A 23,717-nucleotide genomic window follows, 5' to 3' on the forward strand; every position below is an offset into this window, starting at 1 on the left:
GCAGAGGGGCTGAAATTGACATCATCTTTCCCAGGATATACATAAAGGTGCTTCAGTCCTTGATAGCTCCTTTCCTCTCCTCAGGAGATTAAAGGCTCCACCTGACCCCAGCTTTGTCTTTTCTTTGTTTCTCTCATCCTCTTGTGATCCTTAACCTCAAGGATCTCAGGAGCCACACTGAGTCAAGACACTCAGCCTCAGAGAAGCCACTCGACACATTTGTAGGTAAATGGATGCACCTAGAGACCATGCTCTTATGTGAAATAAATTGGATACACCTGTTTAAATACTACATTGTTTCTCTAGCATGAGAAAACCAGTGTAAATAAGGGTTAAAATGTGTAATAGACATTGAGAAATGGTAAGAAAATGTTCGAATGTGGAGGAGAGTTAGAGGGGGGAAAGGGAAAGGAAGGAACGATCAAGAAAATAGAATACAAGGAAAATAGAAACAAACCTTTTGTAAATAAAAAAGAAGAATGTTTCAAGGGAATGTAGGGAAATGGGGAAAGAAGTGAGATAGGTCATGTACAGGGATAAATTTCCTGCAGTGAATGTGATCATTCTGTGTATATCAAATGTACCAACTAAAAATTGTACCAACATGTAGAATCATTTGTGATCTGATTCTAAGAAAAAGGAGAACCACAGAATGTTCTCCCTGCCTGAGGAGAGGAACTCAGGAGAGACACCGACATTGTGCTCTGCTGCTTGAGCCAGGACTCTTTCCATTCTCCAGTTTAGAAATATATTCCTATTTGAAGCATACATCAAATAAAACAAATTGAAAAAAAAGGAATTAGAGGAGAGAGGAGAGCAGGGTGAAGAAGTAAAAATGGTGAAGATGCAGTAGGTAAATGTACCAATTCCTCAAAGAGATTATAACAATAAAATTTGTTTGTAACATAAACATGCACCACTAATAACAGTAATATTAAGAATGAGTTTTAAAGCTTATCTGCCAATCCAAATCGGCCTCTGACTTCTGTTTGCTAAGTGGCGTCTCCAGGCTTTTAAACTCCTGTGAGTCTCTTGCACACAGTACAGTTCCCTGGACCTGAAGGCTCTGGGGAGCTGTTTGCAGGACGCACTGCTGTTGTGTGTGACTTCCTTCTCTTGCCTTCTGGCCTGTTGATGCAGGGGAACTGCCTGACCCCACAGAAGAGTTCTCAGTGACTGGCAGGGATGCCAGGCCAGTCATGGCAGAAAGTGGGGTGCACAGCCCATGCCCTGTGACCACAGGATGAGACAGGCTGCACACATGGTGTGCCCTTGCTTTGGGACACGGGCCCATGTAGCAAGGCCCTGAGAAAAGCAAGGTAACTTTTGGTCTGACCACAGGTGGAGATGCTCTAATCATGCTGCCTGACCTCAGGGATCTAAACAGGGTCCTATGTTTCCTGTCACTTTTTTTCTCTTTTTCCAAAAATAGACAAGGTAGGTAGATAGTGATAGTAAACAGTGCATCTTTAATGATGATAGAGAACTCAATATCCTTTGCCAAAATGTCTCCATTATATTTTATGGTCTTGGGAAGAGTTTAAAATGGAGGATTTTCGAAGGTTGATTTTTCTCCAAGTACAAGAGTAAAAAACAAGACCTCAAAATTCATTGTACAATAAGCACACAAAAGTAAACTACAATCCCATCTAACAATCTACAGTCCATCTCTCTCTTTTCTGACTCCCATTGATTATATGTATACTGTTAACTATCAAGAAAAAAGTACAACTCTTCCGGGAGAACATGGCGGACAGATAACAGCAACTACCGGAGGCTCTCTGAAAGACTCGGCTCAGAAGCCAGGAATGGTGCGGACTAAGGAGACATAAGCAGGTGGAGATATGCTCTGCTGACTCAGGAACGAACTGGGCTGAGAGAAACCACCTTGGAATGCAGTCCTGGTGCTAAAACAGGAACAGAAAAGCATCGGTGTGGAGGCTGGACCCCGCGCCATTGTAAGCCGCGATTTGGTTTCCCGCCGCGCTGCGGCTGGCTGCCTCTATAGTGGCCTGGCAAGGAGAGAGACGCGCAGAAGCTCTGAGAACGGCAATCTGCGAATGGCAGGGAGGTGTGCACTGACTTGTGGTGAGGTGAGTGAGAGAAACTGACACTCTACCACAGTTTGACTCCAGCAGAGGACTTTCTGGGCCCGAGCAGTCCTGCGGGAGCAGGGCGCGGTGGCGACTCCAGCCACACATCCCACTCTCGGGCGGGCTTGGTGAAAAGTGCCTGGCCTGCGTGACGCTGCCGGCGGACCTGATAGGCTGTCCCAACCCAGATCCCAGAGCCTGAAGGTGGCCGGGAGGGGAGAAGCGAAGGCTGCCTGGTCCGTAACTAACTGGTGCGCAGTGGTGAGCGGGAACACCTAACTGGCGCAATTCGATCAGGCTGTGGCTGACTGGGAGAGAAACTGGGCCTCTTATATAAGCTTGCATATATAAGGAACAGAGAAGAAGAGGCAGCATAGGAAGAGGCAGCAACAAGAAAGGCTCCTCGGCCCCCAATTCTGAGAAACAGGCAATAGCAGACACCGCACCAATACACATACGGCACCATATAGAGAGCCTCATAGACCAATTCAGGAATGAAGTTATCAACGACCTGAAGCTAGAAGTATGCAGAATAGTTAGAGAAATGCTAAGTACCACCCAAGAAAAAACAGGTGGTGGAATGGAAGAACAGGAAAAAAAGGGGAGAATTGTTTGATGGAGAAAACAGAGAAAGCATAGAATACGTGAAGCAGGTTCAAAGGGACTACCAAGATACTAAGAAGTCTATAGAAGACTGGCATAACAGCTTGAAAGAAACTAAGGACAGACTATCTGAACTGGAGGGCAGACTTGTAATATGGGAGAATGAAATGAAAAACTTCTTAAAAATAACAAAGAAACAAACAGCAATAATACAAAGACAAGAAGATGATAAGAGGATCCATAACTTAAGGATTAAGAACATAAAAGAAGAAGTAGGGACACAAACAAGTGAACTACAAAAGCTACTCACAGAAATAATCCAGGAGAATTTTCCTAATTTAGCAAAAGGTAAAGATACTCAAATGTATGAGGCATACAGGACCCCAGCTACCTACAACCCAAACAGAGCAACACCCAGGCATATAGTAATAAAAATTCCAGAAATTCAATACAAGAACAGAATATTAAAAGCTGTAAGAGACAAGAAACAGACCACTTACAAGGGAACACCCATCAGAATTACAGCAGATTTCTCTGCACAAACCATCAAATCACGAAGAGCATGGGGGGAAATAATTCAAGCTTTGAAAGATAATAATCTCCAGCCAAGATTGAGATATCCTGCACAACTGTCCCTGGAAATTGATGAAAAAACGAGGTGCTTCCAGGATAAAGAGGAACTGGGGGAATTTGCAACCACCAATTCAACCCTACAGAAAGTATTGCAGGATATTCTAAAAAAAGAAAAATACAAAGAACCCAGAAATAGTGGCAGGGAGGCCACAACGAATGGAGCAGAGAACAAAATGAAGAAGACAAACTGACAGCTACTGACGGAAAAAGAGCTCAACAGAAATGAGACAGAGAAGATTGGATGATAGGAACAGCTATTTTGGAGAAAATGACATCTTAATAGGTAATACTGATTTAGTATCATCTTGTTTTGAAGTCTCACCTAGCTTTTGTCCTTCTGTCTCCAATGGTCTAAATAGGCTGTATCTTAGTGGATTTTATTATGTACGATAATATAAGCAAAAACCTTTTAAAGACAAGGAGATTATACAGAAACCATTGTTCATTTTCTGTTAGTCGATTCTAAATACTCTGTAATGCTGTCATTCTTTTGAATGGTGTTACATTGTTTTGATATACTTAATGCTACAGTATACGAAGTTGTACTCAAGGATTTCAAAGAGACCATATGGTAACTACTTTTAGGTTAGGATTATCTGGTGGTGAAACACTATTCTGCTTAAATGGTTATGTTTTGATCTGCGCTGTTTTGTTGTTATGCCCTCTTTTATCTCAATCTCCACTCCATTATTTACTTTTTTATCTTTATCCTTTTAATTAAAGGAAAAAAATAGCAGGATATATTATAGTAACCCACTTTGACTTTTCATTACCTTGATTTAAAGCCCTGTATTACTCTCACCATCTGGTTTTTAACTGATGTTCCCCTATTCTGTTTTGCTGGATAGTATCAGGTTCGAAAGTTTAGGCATCAGCTGTGAAGATAATGAGATTCATTATGACGCCCATTCTTGTTGAATTTTATCTACTTTTGAAGACCTACAATGTCTCCAATGTTTTGGTTTTGTTGGTTTTATTCTTTACTGTTCTGTTCAATTGTATTATAACTAATGATATAGGCAATTCTATTAGAGATAGCGGGAGGCATTATGGTAACCATTGTTGATCACCTTGTATTATGTTTTTACATTATCTATTATATCCATCCTTTTGACTTGACCGATTCTGTTCTGTTATGTCACATTTGGTTTTACTCTCTTCCAAAAAAGTAATAAGAACCATGGGAGCAATGAAACCCAAAATGTGTAATAGTCCTGGTACAAAAGAGAGGAAAAGAAAGTGCTCCAAACTATATAACTGCATGTATATTTAAGTGTATAAGATAGAAAATGATATCACAGGGTTTTACTGGATCAATGAACAGAACTGTTTGCAGTATCATTGATGGAATGTCCACTTTACAAGCTTTAATTTTGTGACTTGAACAATTATTTCTAAGATGACAATATGTAATCCATTAACTAGTGATTTCCTACTGTTCATTTTTTTTCTGTAAATCTGTATAACTTGTACCCTTTCCCTGCTTTTTTTTTCTTTTCTCCTTAAATAAAATTTAAAAAAAATGAAAAAAAAAAAAAAAAAGAAAAAAGTACTTGGGACAGTTTAAAATATTAAAGGAAATGTTGTCACTACTTTGTTTCCTTAAGGAGTGTTAACTGATATTCCTTAGGAAAAGTTCTAAGTGACTACACAATTTATATTTCTAAAGTTGAAATTAAGAAAAAATCAGATTATTATAACTCACCATATCCAATGCATCTAAAGTGGACTCTGATTTAATGTAATTGTTTTGTATCCTACATGTCTTGCTTTCCTGCTTACTAATCTATGTCTTCACAATTGAATAAACAACCTGTACCTGCTTGATTTTTTAAAAATTTAAGTTCGTATCAATTTCATTTTTATTTTCATTTTTTTGCCCTTGCAAATATCTGAGCATTAGTGTCTTTCTTAAGAAAACAGTTATATAGACAATAAAGGGAAACAAACTCAAAATATCACAGAATGCTGCACACATGGCTTACATCAAACTTGCAAATAAGAAGCTTAAAGATGGACAGAAAAAAGGTTATATGACTTATATAATATATCCATCAATTTCTGGTATATGTGTGCTTGCTTTGGCAGCACATATACTAAAAATTTCTGGTGTATGTGATCCTCTAAATGTTCTATGCTAGTTGGCTTATAGATAAATAGACATCTATGATATTAGCTCAAATATTTTGTGTCCGCATGTCTTATCAGTGAGCTAATTTAAATTGGTTGTTAAGAGTCAAGATGTCTTTAAAGTTAGTAATATGTTAACAGTTTGTCATTTTGTCAGTCAATAAAGATAATATTCATCTTTAATAAACTGGTTTTATAAATGCAATGCCCATTGCTCTTGTATGTAATAATTTAAGATTTTGATAGCTAAAGATTATACATAGATGTATTTTATGAATATTAACTAGTTTATGGTTTATCATAAAGAATCTAAAGTAATTGTAAAGAAAATAAAAATAGAATACCGATACATGTTCATAACAATATCTTGGTCATGAAATATTGGATATAAATTCAAATACTTTTTTGTGCCGGGAATCAAACTCACAACCTCATACTTGCAGGGAAGGGCTTATGCTACGGAGCTAAATCCCCAGCTCCATACTCTTCACTTCTTAAAACTCTAGGAAGATAAAAAATATTTGGTCACTTAATGCATTTTCATGAATTGCTTATACATCAAAGTGTCAGATTTCTTTCTTAGGTTTACTGAGTGAAATAATATAATTTCATATTTGATATATAACGTAAAAATATAAAATACATGGAGAATCTGTCCAAAAATTGTGTACACATTTCAGCAGCTTGATTTACTAATAAATGTCTGGAAGGTAAGAGCCACATCTTTGAGCACCTCTTGTAATTATAGAGGTGAAAGATATCTTGTATTAATCTCATGATGTCTCAATAAATTTAGTATTAAAATATTTATACAAGTTTTTTTCCTCATTTACACACTTTTGTTGCATTCTGTGTGTTTAAAGTAATTTCATGTCTATATTCCTAGTTTGATAATGCTTTTGGTTGCAAACAATTTGGTCCACAAAAAAAAGTATTTGCCAAAATTTTATTTTTGTTTGCAAACTCCACATTGGGGGAGAGACAGGACCATGGGCATCTCTCCCATACAAACGTAATCATGGCTACATCTTTCAAAATTGTGAAACAAACTCAGTTCATGAACCAAGATAGATACGCTCATAGACAGATAGGACTAGAGATTAATATATCTGAAGAAAATGATGTTCTTAGTCTAAGCTTTCATGCTTAAAGTTTACAGTTAAGACTACACACAACGAATGGATGCATTCTTTGATGCAATATACATCATATCGACCTCTTAAACAGCGACATAGAAAATGGTCAAAAATTTTAATATCTCCTTAAATATGGTACTACCATGCAAGACATGATTTTCATCTATTGGATTTGGCTAAAGAACCATTCAGTTATTCGATAAGTGAGGTACAATCCAGGCTTGGTGGTACACACCTGTAACCCCAGTACCCTCAGAGAGCTGAGAGAGAAAAATCACTGAGAATTTGAGTTCAGTGAGGGCCACATAGTGAATTCAAGTCCATTCTAAACCACAAAGTAAGACCCAATCTCTAAAAGTCAAACTAAAGAAGGAAACCAATGAATGAATGACACACAATACGTATTAGGAAATAAGTCCCTTTATGGTCATCAACACTGTTTCCTAGGGTCCAGGAAGTTTACAGGTATTCTTTGACTCAGGTCAGTATTATTACATTATGTAAAGCTGATCAAGGAATCTAAATTTGGCCATAAGAGTAAAACCTAAGCGAATATATAGAACAGTTTTTTTAAATAACTCTGGTGCTAATTATTACTAGCCTCTTGATACATTAAATGCATTTATGTTTTCTGAGTATACAAATCCTCTAAAACACAAAATTTAGAACACCTCACTATGGTGGTATTCACTAACAAAACTGTTTAACTGTAGACTTTTTCAGCTTTTGTTTATGTAAACATTGCTTAATTTTATCATGAAAGTTAGATATCCTAAACACTACACATTATAGACAGTAATGCTTTAATATTCAAAAATAAGGTTTTGGCCACCTATCACGTACTTCTGTAAACAAATACATCCTACTTTAAAAGTCATTTTATTTTTGAAAGGTAATGAATTTAGGTGAGACTTATAACACTTAATATTTTGTAACTGAACAAATGCAGACAAATGATAAATTCCTTTATCCCAAGAGGGCAATTAAATTATTCTTTTAGATAATAACAAGAGTTTAATGATTCTAGTATAAGAAAGCCAACATAACCATTATACTATAATGCTGTTTGCTCTTGATTTTAAATTTTGTTTGTGAAACTTTGTGACTTTTATCTGGTAATGTTCTGCGGGAATAGGTCTTCTGTGAGACAACCTGCACAGTGGATTTGTGTTTCAGTTTGGACACTGTTCTCAAATAGGTTCACCACCACTGAACTAGAGGTTCCAAAATGTGTTCTTTAGCCTCTTTTAGTATATTCCCAGTGTTTTATCTTACTGTAATTTCAGGTACCACTCAGGTAAAGATTTAACTTTATATATAGCTGTGCCTATAAAATAAAACTGGCAATATAAATTTTTTAGCTACTGTACTTTGTCAACTTTGTGAAATAAACTAAATTTTTGTTATCTATTTCAGACTTTATGTTTATATTATCTCAACCAAACTTTACAATACATCTTCACGCCTATGAAATAGAGATCAGATATAGGTTCTAATTCCTATGCTTAAAAAATTAATGTCCCAATGTTCACACAAAGAGATGTGTTTTGTTTAGTATATTCTCTTACCATTGTTATAAATTTTAAATTGATGATTTTAACAAAAAGGAAAGTGTATGTACACTTAAATTCTGTCTATTTTATTAAGGTAAATACAACTAAATAAATAAAGGTTAATATTAAAGATAAAAGATTTCTACCGAATTCTACTGAACTTTACCAGTTTTGGAGCCACTATCCTTCAATACTCTACCTTTTCTTTCTTGCTCAAGTTTGCTAACGTGGTTATAACAAACATTAAGCATCAGTGACTTGCTAATGTCTTTGTCCACCTTTTCAGGCTATCAAAAAGTAATGATTTCCTCACATTACAAACGCCCTCAAATTTTGTCTCCTTCTGAACAGTTCTGGTGAAACTTTGGATCCCTAACTAGGGAAGACCAATGCTTCTGTTCACACTGCAGTGGTTATAAGAAAATAGAACCTTCTGACACTTCAGAGTACAGAAGAAAAGTCTCAGGTTTGGGAAACATGATAAGATACAAGAAAAAAAATAGGTAACAAGGCGAATTAGAACTAGACATCGTACTTTGAGGAACACTGCATTTCCACTGCAGAGGTGCAGTTGCCCAAGGTGATCCATATCAGCATTGCCTTTAGGCTCCTCTTGTTCCAGATCCATCACACCCAAAATTCCTTAGGGATACTCTATATTTATAAATTGATTTAAATCAGGAAACAGAGAACAAGAACTCAATATCAGGGAAAGGAACAGATTGAAAGAATCAAAGGAATGTCTAAATTGCCTGTCTTTTAAAAAAAGATATAAGTATAAGTGGTCCAATACTTATAAATAGGCTGGTAGGCATCTGTAGTGTGGGCCAATTTTCCTGGCACTTCTATCCCCTGAAGGGAGGCAAAAATATTTCCAAATCCAGAAAATAATTCTCTCTTGAGGTCTTGTACTATATTTCTTTGTGTAAATTTGAATTTTCTACCCAATAAAATCCTTCCCATGCCTCTTACTGACTAGTGAAAATTTCTTTTCAAGAATGGGAGGCTATCAACCTGCAAATATTTTCCACAGATAGAGAGCACATTCTTTATCTCAGCTGTAAGAACCACCTCGAACCCAGGACAGTGGGGATCCCTCTGGCTGGATTTGAACCTCAGCTCCAGCTCCTGGCAGCTAGGTGTGCTGAGGCTGTCACTGCCTTGGATCCAAAGCTGTCTGCTCCCCCAAGTGGCAAGATCAGAGCTCTCTCATTACAAGGGGTCATGGAGAGAACAGGGTCAAGTGTGCATATGACAGCAGGACCCTCCCACAGCAAGCGGCTCAGTGTCACCATCCCCCTCAGCCTCTCTGCCATCTTCCTGGTTCTGAAGGGACAGTGTCAGGAGAACTCACCTGGGGAAACTTGTAGAGCCCCAGGAGCCTGGCCATGGCTACAGACAGGGCTGAGCGTGTGTCCCCCACCATGGCAGCCCGGGGGGGACCACGGTGGCATGAGTAATTGGGGACGGGATCTTCCTGTCCCGTGAGGAAAGCTATGGTCTCATGCATGGCCCCATGCACAGAGTCCCCGGAGTTGCGAATGGAGAAGCCCAGCGTCAGGTTGGGCAGCAGGTGGGTGCTCCTGTTGATCTCCTCCACAGCAAAGACAAAGCTCTGAGCCACCCGGTAGCCCCAGCTGGACACACTGAGGAGAGAAGCCCAAGGTCACAGTCAGCACAAGGCAGATGGGGCAGGCTGGCATAGTCAGTGACACCTGTATGCATAGCACACACAGTTTGGGTGACAACTTGCATTTCCATGGAACGTGCGCACAGAATGCACACAACGTCATTCAGAACAGACAAGGAGCAGGCAGGTTGGAGTGTGCTTGTGCACACCTGTAATCCTAGCACTCTGGGAAGCTGAAGCAGGAGGATTGCAAGATCAATCTCTGCCTGGGCAATTTTGCAAGATCATGTTAAAAAAAAAAAAGGAGGGAAGGAAGGATGGAATAAGCAGGGAAGAAAGAGTATTAGACACATTACTCAATGTTAATGCCATGTGTTGAAAACCAAATACAGAAAAAAAAAAACACACCATAAAGTGGGCCAGGTCCAGGAGGTGCTGGACAGGTAGACTGGCCATATGCATAAGCATAAACTCTGATGCCCAAGCATGGTAAAGGCCACCAAAATTAATGTGTATTTCAAAGTTAATAAGACTTTAAATTTGCTTTTTATCCCCTCCCCCCAAAAAAGTCCATACATGACATCATGGATGCACTGATCAGTCTAATTTCATCTTTCTTTTTAAAAACCTTCTTTTAACTTAATCTGTCTATGATGTATATACACACATCAACATGCTGAAGTGTGACCCAGACATATATACAATTATTATTCATTAATTTCCAAACATAACACCCAGTGAAGGTCCTAAAGGAACAAGGAAAAACTGGGGCATTTCTGATGGTAATACAAAATGTTGTCATTTTAAGAAACATTTTGAAAATTTCAATAAAATTAAACATGTATGATTTATTCATTTTTTAAAGAGTAGAATATATTTACTGAGAAAAAGAAAGCTTCTACCCAAGAGGCAGACAGAGGGCATCATTTTTAAAAATTTTATTTAAAGAGAAAATAACAAAAGAATGTTAGAAATAACAAATAATTTTAAAAACTGAACAGTAAGAAATCACTAGTTGATAAATTATATATTATCCTCTTAGAAATACTTGAAGTTACAAAATTAAAGCATACAAAGTAGACATTCAAACTGTGAGACTGCAAACAGTTCTGTACAACTAGATCCATGCCTATCACCATGCACAAACCTAATGTCTAAATGGATCAAAAACCTCAGTATTAAAACAGAGACACTAAATCGACTGGAAGACAAGGTAGGTAGAAGTCCTGGAGACATAAGGGTAGGCAGAGAATACATGAACAAAATGCAAACTACATGGGAAACAATTCAAAGAATCAACAACTGGGATCTCATATTATTGAAAAGTTTCTGCACTTCAAAAGAAATCACCAACTGAGGGAAAAGAAAACCCACAGAAAGGGGTCTCATTTGATTTAAAACAGAAAACTCGAGTGCTTCACTGGAAACTGAAGGACAGAAAAAGGCAAAGGGAAAACAGCGGAACCTGAGTCCCAGCTCCTGAGGAGCAGTCTTAAGCTCCATCAGTGAGAACACCTGTCTCTCATCCAGCCCTGTTCCCAGCTCAGAAGGAAAAGAGTCCCAGGAATGCTTGCCCCAGCCTGTAGCCCCTGAGCATAGAACACAGCATGCACATGGCTACACAGGAGCCAGCCGGAAGGAGATGCACAGAAAGGGTCGCTAAGCACTGGGAGCCAGATGATCAGGCAAAGAGCAACATGTGGGGACCTGTAGCACCACAGCATGGGGACCCGGGGACCCTGCTCACCGTGAGGATGCTGGCCCTGCAGGCAGTGCTGTGAAGTCCAGGGAAACAGCATTGTAGAAACGAAGGATGCAGAAGCTGCCACCCAGCACCACATCCCCTGGACGCTCGAAACGAGGGCTATGGCTGGGCAGCCGCCAACCCACAGGCCCAGGGACCGCCAAGAGGGCACCTGCCAGGGTGGCCAGCAGGGCATACAGCCTCATGCCTGCACTGGCTGTGACCAACAACTGTGATTAGACCCCTCATACCTAAATAAAAGTGGCCAGGCTCTTATCTGGATGCCCCTCAACTGGGGCACTGAATCCCACGGCCATTACACCTTGGGGAGCTAGGTGATCCCCGCTGGCATCCCTGCTGGCAGCAGGCTTTTCCCCAGGGAGCTGCACAGTGGGGCAGGACACCTGGTGTCCCCAGAACTTCAGGTGGCCTGGGCCTCAGGAGGGTCCAGCCAAGATGCAGTAGAGACACAGGGCACTGTGTCAGAGAGGACTTGTCCCAAGAGAGGCTATCATGTGAGGATCTGGGAGAGAGCAGGAAGGTCAGACTCCCAGACTGGGACGCAGGGCAGCAGCTGTGAGCAGAGAATAACATACACAGTGTCATCACCAGTGAACGGTCCTGCCAGGCCACATCAAACTGTACATCACCTGTGCACTGAAGAGTGGAACAGAAACAGCCCAGAGCTCAGAGAATTCAGCAGCAATTGGGCTTTTAAGCAGGGGAACAGTGTCGTCCTGCACCACACTGCAGATATCTTAGGGTCTGCTAGGAACCCAAGGGGAAAGTTCTAGGGAAAACCAGTACCCCCAGGAACTAGGCTTCTAGGGTGGGCTAAACTTAAGAGGCCCTGGCCACTGGTTGGACCCATGCAGGCTTGAGTGAGTGGAACAGACACATGGGACTCAGAAGCAGGCTTGGAGACCCTCATGGCCCAAAACACATCCATCATTGTCACGATAGGACCCCGTTTCCTGCCTGCCGGTTCCTGGCCACTACAGAATTCTGCCTTGAGCTGATTTCAGTTTTAAACTGGGTGTGGAGTTAGACTAAATTTTGAAGGAAGGTTTGTGCTTTTTACTAAATGAGTAGAAGCCTCTACCAAGTTCAGTGTCAGATGGGAGGACAAGGGCCCTGAAGGTAACAGCTGCCCTCCGAACTCCAGCATGGGACTTTAAGAGGCCTCAAGGAAACTTCCTGGGAGGAACAGAGTTACAGGGATGCCATGAATGACCAGTGCCCCAAGACCAGGCCAGGTACAACTCCCAGAACACAGTGCTAGGGAGCCAGAGAGGCAGGGCCTGAGTCCCAGACCAGGAGATCACAGTCCTGGGCACCACCTCCTCCCCAGTGCTGAGTTCAGCCCTCCGGACCAACAGCCCACAGGACACAGAGGTGCAGCCTGACCCACAGAGCAGAGGCAGCCTCTCCTCCCTTCTGCTTTCTGTTTCCAGACCACCTTAACTCCTCTTACGGTTGCTGGTCTCCGGGGCATGCCTCTCACAGTGGCTCCAGAGGGCCTAGATTGCCAATCTGCTGTCCTCTCTGGGTCCATTTGCCTGGACAGACAGAGCACACCCAGCCCACAGCTGCACAGGGCCATGGGGCTTCTTCAGGTTGGTTGGGCCTTCAACCAATTCCCAGAGTTGAGCCACCTTACCAAACCAAAAGGCCTCAAATGAATACAAGGCTGTGTCTCTTTAGGAAGGACTTGGTGAACTGCCAAATGTTATCCTGCAATCCTTTCCCCCTTCTCCAAAAATCACTAAGGCTCTTGCCAAGGTAACCGTGTATTTGCAGAGGTAAATTAGTAGACATTTAGAAGACAATTGGATACTGGTCCTCAACTAAAGCTGATTCCTGGAAATCTCATGTGCCACTGTGGCCCTCCAGTAGGCAGGCATAGGGGCCTGTCAAGCTCAGGTAATCAACGGAGATTTTGCCAATGCCTGGCTTACATGGGTCCAGTGTGATTCCAAATTCATTCTGTGGTCATTTCCTAAGTTTCAGAATGCATAATTGAGGTAGATAGAGATAGAACTTGGCAGAATCCTTACACTAGTCCCCTAATCTACAGAGTTAAAAGCATAAAGTGAAACCATTAGAGTTGCCTCTGCCTGGGAAAATAGTAACAAAGACAGTATCACATCCCTGGGGGTATTGCTGAGATTGCCACCATCAACAAGGACTTAAAAGACAAATGAAGGATATCTTCCACCACACAGCACTTAACTCTCCTATTTGAGCTAGGCAGGAGAAGGACGAGCCTCAAAGAATGATGTGGATTACCATTAGATTAATCAATTTCAGATGTGATTTCCTTGCTTGAAGAAATTAACGTATCTCCTGGTCCCTGACAGGCAACAATTGATTGGAGAAATTCAGTGTTCTCCATACTTATGTGTAACTCCTACCAGAAGTAATTTGCTTTCAATTGGGAAGCCACACCTTTTTCTTGCTACCTCAGGGATACATTAATGCTCTATCCCTGAATCATAACTTAGTTGCAGGAATCTTGATCATCTTTCTCTTTCATAAGCCATCACATTTGTCCATTACATTGACAAAATTATGTTGACTGGACCAAGGGAACAGGAGGCAGCTGTCACCTGGGACTTTTTGGCAAAGCATTTGTGTGACAAATGATGAAAAGTAAATTCGACTGAAATTCACACCCCTCTAATCTGTGAAATGTCTGGGAATCTACTTGTATGGGACATTTAGATAAATCTCTTTTAAGGTGAAAGATAAAGTGTTGCATGTGGCTCTCCCTCTAACCAACCCTGAAGCACAACATCTACTAAGCCTCCTTGAGTTTTGGAAACAACACATTCCTCACTTAGCTGTGTTGTACTTGCCCATTTCCAAATGGCTCGAAAGGTGCTAGACTTGAATGTGGCCCAGAACAAGAGAAGGCTTTGTCATAAGTCAAGCACAGTCTAAGATACTGGATTGTATCAGTGAAAGATAGAAATTCTGTTTGAGGTCTGTGGCAGGCCACAAATCACATCATAAACCTTGGGGAGCTTGGAGCAAGGCTCTGCCATCATCTTCAGGTAACTATACTGCCTTTCAAAAACAGATCATGGTCTGCTCATGGACATTGGTGGAAAATGCACAGTTGATGATGGAACACTAGGGTACCACACAGCCTGAACCACCCATCATGAACCGGATCATATCTGATCAGTCACTGTGTTGGACATTCACAACAGCAGTCTATCATGAAAAGGAAATGTTTTACACATGACCAAGCCTAAGCATCTCCAGAGTACATGAGTTACATTAAGAAGTTGCCCAAATGCGCATGGTACCTACGCCTTCTCTGCACTGTCCCCCAAAATGCACTGCCAGCATCTTGGTGTGTATGCTATCATCATCAACAGTGGATCAGAGACAGGGACATGGTTGCCGGATGCATCCCATGTTGGGAAGGCATTATCTAAAAGCAGACAGTTGCAGCACTACAGCCCCTTGCCAAAAATGGTCTAAGAGACAGTGCAGAAGGAAATTTGTTAAGCAGTTGGAACATCAGGAAGGGCATGTGGTCATACAGTTTATTAGGAAGAAAAAGGCCAAATACACAAGTATGCTCTGATTCATGGGCTGCCTCAAGTAGTGATCAGGTGAGCAAATGAGGGACTTGAAAGGAACATGGCTGGAAATCTGATGTGACAATAGTTCAGAAGGATGCATCTAGAGCTCTGTACATAAAGTCAGGATATAAACATACTGATCAAAAGCATGAGGGGCTAGGGATTTAGCTCAGTGGCATAAGCGCCTGCCTTGCAAGCAGGTGGTCGTGAGTTCAATCCTTGGTACCGATAAGAACCGAAACACACACACACACAAAAAAAGCATGAGCGGACTCCAACACAATAGCACTTTACTAATCAATTGGACAGATGGTGCTCCTGTTGGAGAGCAGTGAAGGTTTCCTTCAGTCTCCCCTATCATTGCTTTATTGGCTCATGAACAAAGTGGCCATAGTGTCAGTGGTGGAGGTTTTACTTTGGTACCCACTCAACAAAGCTGACCTGGCTACAGCCACTGCTGTGTCTCTCATGTTCCAGCAGCAGAGACCAACATGGAGCATCTGATACAGCAGGATTCCTTGGGGCAGTCAGCCTGAAGCCTATTGGCAGGTCAATTTTGTTGGACCTTTTGCATCATTGAAAAGGTATAGACAGGCATCCCAGGTATGGAAACTCCTTCCCTACACCCAGAGCTTCTGTCAAAACTCCTGTCAGTGGACTAACAGAATACCTTAGCTACCATCACTGTGTGGTGAACAACATTGCTTCTGACCAAAGAACTCATTTCATGGCCAAAGAAGTGAAGCAATGAGCTTACGCTGATGCAATTCACTGGCCTTACGTTTGTCACCCTGTGGAAGCAGTTGCATTGATAGAAAGGCAAACTGAGAGACTTCTGGGAGAACATGGTGGATAGATAACAGCAGCTATGGAGGCTCTCTGAGTTAGCCAGCTTAGAATCCAGGAATGCTGTGGTATGAGGAATCCTAAGCAAGGGAAGATATACCCTGCTGACCCAGGAATGAACTAAGCTGAGAGATACCAAATGAAAATGTAATCCTGGTGCTATAACCAGAACAGATAAAATCTCAGCGCAGAAGCTGGAACCTGCACCTCTGGAAGCCACGATTTGAATTTCCTGCTGCCGCTGCTCCATCTGAATCAACACAACAGGGACAGAGAGGCGAAACCTCTGAGAGTGGGAATCAGCAAACAGGGTTGAGAGTGGGAATGGTGGGGAGGCCTGCATCGACCTGCGGTAAGTGAGAGGAATGGTGACCCTTCCATAGACTATGAGGCTCAAACAGAGGGCATTCTGCGACCAGGCAGACTAGCCAGAACAGGACACTGCAGTGATTTTAGTTCCATATTCCCCTCAAGCGGGATTGGTGGGGAGCACTTGGCCTGGGTGATGCCACAGACTAAGACCCAGTAGGTTAGCCCAAACCAGGTCACAGCGCCTGGCAGTGCACCCTAGCAGTGAAGCCTTCATTAGGTTGACCTGGAGGGGTGGGCCCAGCAGAGGCTGCCCAGGTCTATGTCTCCCTAGTACATGGCAGTAGGTGGGAACACCTAGCCAGCACAATTCAAACATACTGTAACAGACAAAGAAAGAAATTGGGCCTCCTATATATGTTTGTATGGAAGGAACAAAAAGTATGGGAACAGGGAGAAACAAGAAAGGGTCCTCTGCCCCCAATCCTGAGAACACTGATCCAGGAAAGGTTAATGCAAAGGAGAATGACGACAGAAAACATGCAATATCAGTCACGGCACCAATACACATAAAGCGATATCTCTGGAGCTTCATAGACGAGTTCAAAAGTAAAGTATTAATGACCTAAAGTAGATATAAGTACAAAAGTTAGAGAAATGCTAAGCACTGCCCAAGAAAAAAGAGTTGGTGGAATGGAAGAACAGAAAAAAAGGGGAGAATTGGTTGATGGAGAAAATAGAAAAAACATAGAATACGTGAAGCAGGTTCAAAGAGATTACCAGGAAACTAAAAACTCTATTAAAAGCTGGCATAACAGCTTGAAAGAAACAAAGGATAGATTATCTGAACTGGAGGACAGATGTGGGAGCATGGAATGAAAAACTTCCTAAAAATAACAAGAAAACAAACAGCAATAATACAAAGGCTTGAAGATGATAAGAGGATCTATAACTTAAGAATTGAGAATGTAAAAGAAGAAGTAGGGACACAAGCAAATGAACTACAAAGACTATTCACAGAAATAACCCAGGAGAATTTCCATAATTTAGTAAAAGGTAAAGATACTCAGATGTATGAGGCCTACAGGACTCCAGCCACCTACAACCCAAACAGAACAACACCCAGGCATATAATAATCAAAATTCCAGAAATCCAATATAAGAACAGAATACTAAAAGCCATCAGAGACAAGAAGGAGATCACTTTCAAGGGAACACCCATCAGAATTACAGCAGACTTCTTGGCTCAAACCAGGAAATCACGAAGAGCATGGGGGAAATAGTTGAAGCTTTACAAGATAATAACCTCCAGCTAAGATTGATATATCCTGCACAACTGTCCTTAGAAAATGATGGAAAAACAGGGTGCTTCCAGGATAAAGAAGAACTAGGGGAGTTTGCAACCACCAATCAACTCTACAGAGAATATTGCAGGACATTCTAAAAAAAGAAAAATACCAAGATTTCAGAAAAAGTGGCAGAGAGGCCACAATGAATGCAGCACAAAGGAAAATGAAGAAGATAAACTGACAACTAATGACAGAAAAAGAGCTCAACAGAAATGAGGCAGAGAAGGTTGGATGGTAGGAACAGCTATTTTGGAGAGAACAAGACATCATAATAGCTAGTGCTGATTTAATATCATCTTGTTTTGAAGTCCCATCAAGCTTTTGTTCTTCAGTCTCCATCGCTCTTAACATGTTGTACCTTATTGGATTTTATCATATATGGTAATATAAACAAAAACTTTTATAGACAAGGAGATTATACAGAAACCATTGTTTATTTTCTGACAGTTGATTCTAAATACCCTGTAATATTGTCATTCTCTTGAATGGTTTTACATTGTCTTGATATGTTTCATGCTACAGTACAGGAAGTTATACTCAAAGATTTCAAGGAAAGAGACACTATGGTAACTACTTTATGTCGGGATAACTTGTGGTGAAACACTATTTTGCTTAAATGGTTATGTTTTGACCTGTGCTGTTTTGTTGTTATGTCCTCTTTTATCTCAATCTCCTTTTTTATTATTTTCTTTTTTATTTTTATCTTTTTAATTTGGGAAAAATAAAAAATAGCAGGATATATTATAGGAACCAACTTTGATTTCCTATTAACTTGATTTGAAACTCTGTATTGCTATCACCATCTTGTTTTGACTGATTTTCCTCTATTGTGTTTTGTTTGATGGTACCAAGTTCGTGAGTATAGGCAACAACTGTGAAGACATAAGATTCATAAATACACCCATTCTGGTTTGACTATGATCTTCTTTTGAAGTCCTGTAATGTCTCTAATGTTTTGGTTTTATTCGTTTTGTTCTGTACTGTTTTGTTCAATTTGATTATAGCTGATGATATAGGCAATTCTTTTTAAGATAGCAAGAGGCATTATGTTAACCATGGTTAATCACTGTGTTTTTTGTTTTTACAGTATGTAGTATGTCCATCCTTTTGATTTGACTGACTCTGTTTTGTTATGTCACATTTGGTTTTATTCTCTTCAAAAAAGTAGTAAGAACTGTGGGAGTAATAAAACCCAAAATGTGTAATTGTCATTGTACAAAATAGAGGAAAAGAAAGTGCTCTAAAGGATATAACTGCATGTACATTTAAGTGTATAAGATAGACAACCATATTACTGAGTTTTGTTGGATCATTGAAGAGAACTGTTTGCAATCTCACTGTTTGAATGTCCACTTTAATGCTTTAATTTTGTAAGTTGAACAACTATTACTAAGATGACAATATGTAATCTATTAACTAGTTATTTCCTACTGTTTATTTTTTCTGAAATTCTGTATAATTTGTACACTTTTTCTGTTTTTTTTCTTTTTCTCCTTAAATAAAATTTAAAAAAAGAAAGACAAACTGGCTTTTGAAGTTGCAATTACAGTGCCAGATAGGTGGTAATACCTTGCAGGGCTGGGACAAGGTTCTCCAGAAGGCTGTATATGCTTTAAATGGGCATTCACTCGATGGTATATCTCCTCCCACAGCGATTCATAGTTACAGGAATCTAGGAATGGAAGGGGCAATGATACCGTTCGCCATGCCCCTAAGGATCCTCGCACAAGGTTTTGGCTTCCTGCTACTATAACCTTATGCCCTTCTGAGTAGAAGTCTCAGTTCCACAGCAGGAAGGCTTGTATCAAGAAGCATAACAAGGATTTTATTTAATTAAGCTTCCCTCTGGTCATTTTGGGCTCCTCATTCCTCTAGGTAAACAAGCTAGAAAGGTGGTTATAGTCCTGGTGGGGTGACTGATGCAGACCATCAATGAGACAATGGGTGCCTACCCTACAATGGAAGAAAGAAAGTATATATGTGTAGTAAAGAAAGCCCTAGGGCACCTACCAGTATTACCATGTCCTCCTATTAAAATGAGAAATAACAAAAACCCTATCTGGCAGTATGACAAATTCCCCAGAACCTTCAGGGTTGAGGTATGCGTCTGTGCTAAGTAAAGAACTAAGATTCACTGAGCCACGTGCTGAAGATCATAGAAATAAACAAGGGGTAGTAAAAGATGGTAGTTATAAATACTAGCTACATCCACATGACAGGGAAACAGAAGAGTATAGTAATTTTCTTTCCTGTTTTGTTTATTTGTTTGTGCACATATACACATACAGTGAGCAGGTATGTTTGTCTTCTTTCTTCATACCATGACATTGGTAGACTTAATACCTGCTCTTGAATATCACTAAAACTGTAAGTTTGCAGTATGAAATGTTAGTAGAAGAGTAATCAGTTACCTAAAGACAAATTTTGCCTTCTATTCCGGGGAAGAAGTTGGCATGTTTCCAGTTGTGCACAGGAGAGTTGTACCATATCAGACACAACCGTAAGCTTCCTATTTGTGTTTGGAAACTAAGAGTCATTTAAGCAGCTGCATCTTCTTGACAAGGGATGGATGATGATTATTAGGTGCCAAATAGAGAGAGGTGGATGAGAAGTGCCTAAGGGATCACTGGAACACAGTTCTGGGATGACAGGACAGGTCCATTCTAGTTATGGGTGGTGCCGACTACCAGGCGCCAGGGCTTTGAACCCTGGATAGAATAAAAAGGGAAGAAAGGGATCCCTCCCTTTCACATCTTCAGAAAACCTCTGCTGTTTGCCATTGCCTGAGGACTTTTCTTCACCCATTCCTTCATGCTTGCAGCATGGACTCTTTGGCCTTCCCCTGCAGACTCCTTGACATTTCTATGTGGACACACACTGGACTTTGCAGTGAGCTCTTGGTCCTTTATTTCACCTGGAATGCCCCACACCGAGCACACAGTCAGTTTGCGTGCTTCTCCCTCTGAGTAAGTGGCCACTGTAAGTCCCAACTTTGTATGAATCTGTTCTCCTACTGAACCTGACTCACACAGATCAGTAAAAAGGGCTAGTATTCTGTCTGTAGACAGTGTCTATTTGAGATGTTTCATATCACTAGAATCCCAGTGCTCGTGGCATTCAATGTTTGCCTTCCTTCATTCAGCCAAATGTTTCCAAGGTGTTTTACCTTGTGTATATGTATCCCCCCAGGCCACATGCAGGTACTATGTGGGGCTTTTCAGAGATGTCTGGATCTACAGAGTGTGCTGCTAGGGTTAAAGGTATGTGATTCCTAAATTAGCCCAGTGATTGCTATGGCACAGTTTCAGGTGTGCATAATGTGAAGGCCAAGTGTGACAGGAGGGCTCCTGCCCTAGGGCATGGAGACTGGATGCAATGTAAGGCCCAGTCGAGGGCTGCTGTGTTGCTGGCTGCTTCTTGGACTTCGCTGTTTGTGGCCTTCTGTTTGCCAGGAGCTGGTTATGTAATGCCCCTCTGCCAGGCACCCTGCCTGGGAGCCAGATAACTATGGACTGAAACCTGCCAAACTGTGAGCCATGATAAACCTTTTGTTCTTGAATTTGGGATGTCAGATATTTTGTCTGAAAAATGAGAAAATTAACTAAGACACATGTTTTATCCACCTATGATTTTTTAATAATAACCTATGTCCTTTCATTTTCAAAATATCCCACTCAGAAATACTCAGATATAATGAAAGCCCACACTTTGGACTGGATAATTCTGTTTATTTTCTGCAGTACTGGCTTGAAAAGAGAATACATTTACCATACAAATTAATTTGATATTTTTATCACATATGCACAACTGGGCAACAATCACCATACTCAATTTTAGGAATTCATTAACCAACCCCCTAAATTCTGTACCCTTCATTGTCACCACAGCATTCAAATTCCCTCTCCCAACACCAGGAAACCACTGTTGTATGTTCTGCCCCCTGGATTCACCTATTCCGAGACACTACATGGCCCTGGAATCTTACACCACGTAGCATCGTTTCCAGCTTCCTTCCCTCAGCATGACATTTCTGAGGTTTATGCATGTTGTAGCACGCCCTAGTCCCTCATCCCTTTTTGCCAAACACCAATTCACTATGAATAACTCACATTTGTTTGTTCTCCATAAGCTCAAGTTCATTTAAATGGTTTCCAGCTTTTGGCTTACAGGTAATGTTTCTCTGAACATTCCGGTGTATTTTTATATGCACACTTCTCTTCAGTAACTGAGAGTATGTTAGAGCTAAGTCTAATCTGCTGAGAAATTGCCTGGCCACTATCCAGGCCATAGGATTGCAGAAGGATTGAGGATTTTCCACATCTCTGCCAGATGTTTGTCTTGTAGTAATCATTATTACCACTGTCACTAGGAACTCTGCTTTCCATAATATTTTTGCATGTGCAAATGTTCATAGGTATCAAGTGAGCAACCAGAGAGCCCACAGACATCCACTCTTGTGGTTCAGCATCCTTGGCATCTTGTTCTAGAAACCCCATCCACTTCTCAGTTCTTCAGCACACAGTAACCATGAGCTGCATCCTGGGACTGTGCAGCTGACTTCATAGATTGGTTCAAGGGCGTTGTATTAAGAACATGGGAGTACACATATTTCTGGGAGCAACTGCAGCACACTGAGTCTGACGAGCTATCTGTAACTTGGTCGGGGCATTTTGCTCAGGTTTCAGCAGGACAAGGTAGCACTTGGGGAGGAAGATGCCACCCAGCAGCCCTGCAGTAGAGGCCAGGATGGAGAAGACCTCCACAGCTACTGTGGCCTTGCCCCGTGCACTGTGGTACAGGGGCAGGAAAACTGTCCAGACACTGCAAAACAGCAGCATGCTGAAGGTGAGGAACTTGGCCTCATTGAAAGCATCTGGCAGGTCCCAGGCCAGGAAGGCCACAGAGAAGGTTCCTATAGCCAGGAGGCCCAGGTAGCCCAGCATGCAAGAGAAAGCCACGCCAGAGCCCTCCTGACACTGGAGCACAAGGTGGCCAGGCTCTGAGGCTGTGTCCTTGTGTGGGAATGGTGGAGAGGTACCCAGCCAGACCTCATAAAGAATGATCTGCATCAAGGAGGATGCCAGGACCACAGAGGAAGAGGCACTGTTCCCTAGGCACATGTGGACTCTCTGTCCTAGCTTAGTGGCCCTAAAGTCCAGAACCACAGTGAGGGTCTTGGCTAGGACACAGGACACGGCCACAGTAAACACCACTGCAAAGGTGATCTGGTGCAAGAGGCAGTTGGTGGTTGAGGGATGACCAAAGAATAGCAATGGACTCAGGGCACACAGGCTCAAGGAGACTAGGAGCACATAGCTGAGGGCTCTGTTATTGGCCCTGACCACTGGTGTGTGCTGGAACCACAGGAACACCCCGAAGACCAGGCATGCCAAGCTGACCAGTGCCAGTGACACTGAGGTCAGTGCAAGGCTCAGGGGCTCATCAAAGGCCAGGAAGATCTCTGTCCTGGGAATACAGTGGTCTCTGGTCTGGCTTGGGTACTGCTCCTCAGGGCACTGAAGGCAGCTCTTGATGTCTGTGGTAGACACAAAACCACACCCAAGGCACACTTGGGTTATGAAACCAGCTTTTGGCTACTCTCTGGGCATCAGGCCCTTTAAGGAACAGCATGCTTCCACTGCTGTTTTTACGAATTATTCTTAGGCATCCTTGAAGGAGGCAACATTAGATTCAGAGCGAGTAGGAAAACTGCAGCAGGACATATTTATTTTATGTGCACTGGGTTGCTTTGGTTTTTGTTCTATTTTATTATTCTCCCAAATGGGGGAGTCAACTTTTGCTCTGAACAACATTCTTAGATTATTTTGATGGTAAGACTGAGGCCTTACTGACTCACTGAGTGGCCCAAGCTGGGCTTAAGCATGCTATCTTTCTCCCTCATCTTCCCAGCATGCTAGGATCACTGGCTCATACCACCAGACTACAGACCTCCATTGTGTTTATTTCAATAGTTAACTGTCCTGAGTAGCACCTGTGACTTCTATTATTGCCAACTGTTTTAGGTTGCTTTGGTCCCTCAAAACTTGTTTGTTGAAGTCTTGATCTCCAGTAGGTCAGAATGTGACTGTGTTTTA

General features: G+C 41.5%; 1 protein-coding gene across 1 annotated transcript in view; it reads right to left on the reverse strand.

The window, feature by feature from the left end:
• Positions 1–11,728, reverse strand: part of LOC100717354 (vomeronasal type-2 receptor 26-like) — a 33,705-nt gene extending 21,977 nt beyond the window's left edge. The window contains exons 1-2 of the mRNA XM_003466603.2: positions 11,526–11,728; positions 9,503–9,794 (exon numbers count right to left, since the gene is read on the reverse strand). Coding sequence (XP_003466651.2) covers positions 9,503–9,794; positions 11,526–11,728 — 495 coding nt within the window. The remainder of the gene's footprint in view (positions 1–9,502; positions 9,795–11,525) is intronic.
• Between the last annotated feature and the right edge of the window lie 11,989 nt (positions 11,729–23,717).

This window comes from Cavia porcellus, unplaced genomic scaffold, assembly GCF_034190915.1.
Source record: "Cavia porcellus strain 051 isolate PalLab524CR breed Dunkin Hartley unplaced genomic scaffold, mCavPor4.1 scaffold_7, whole genome shotgun sequence".
Classification (NCBI taxonomy): Eukaryota; Metazoa; Chordata; class Mammalia; order Rodentia; family Caviidae; genus Cavia; species Cavia porcellus.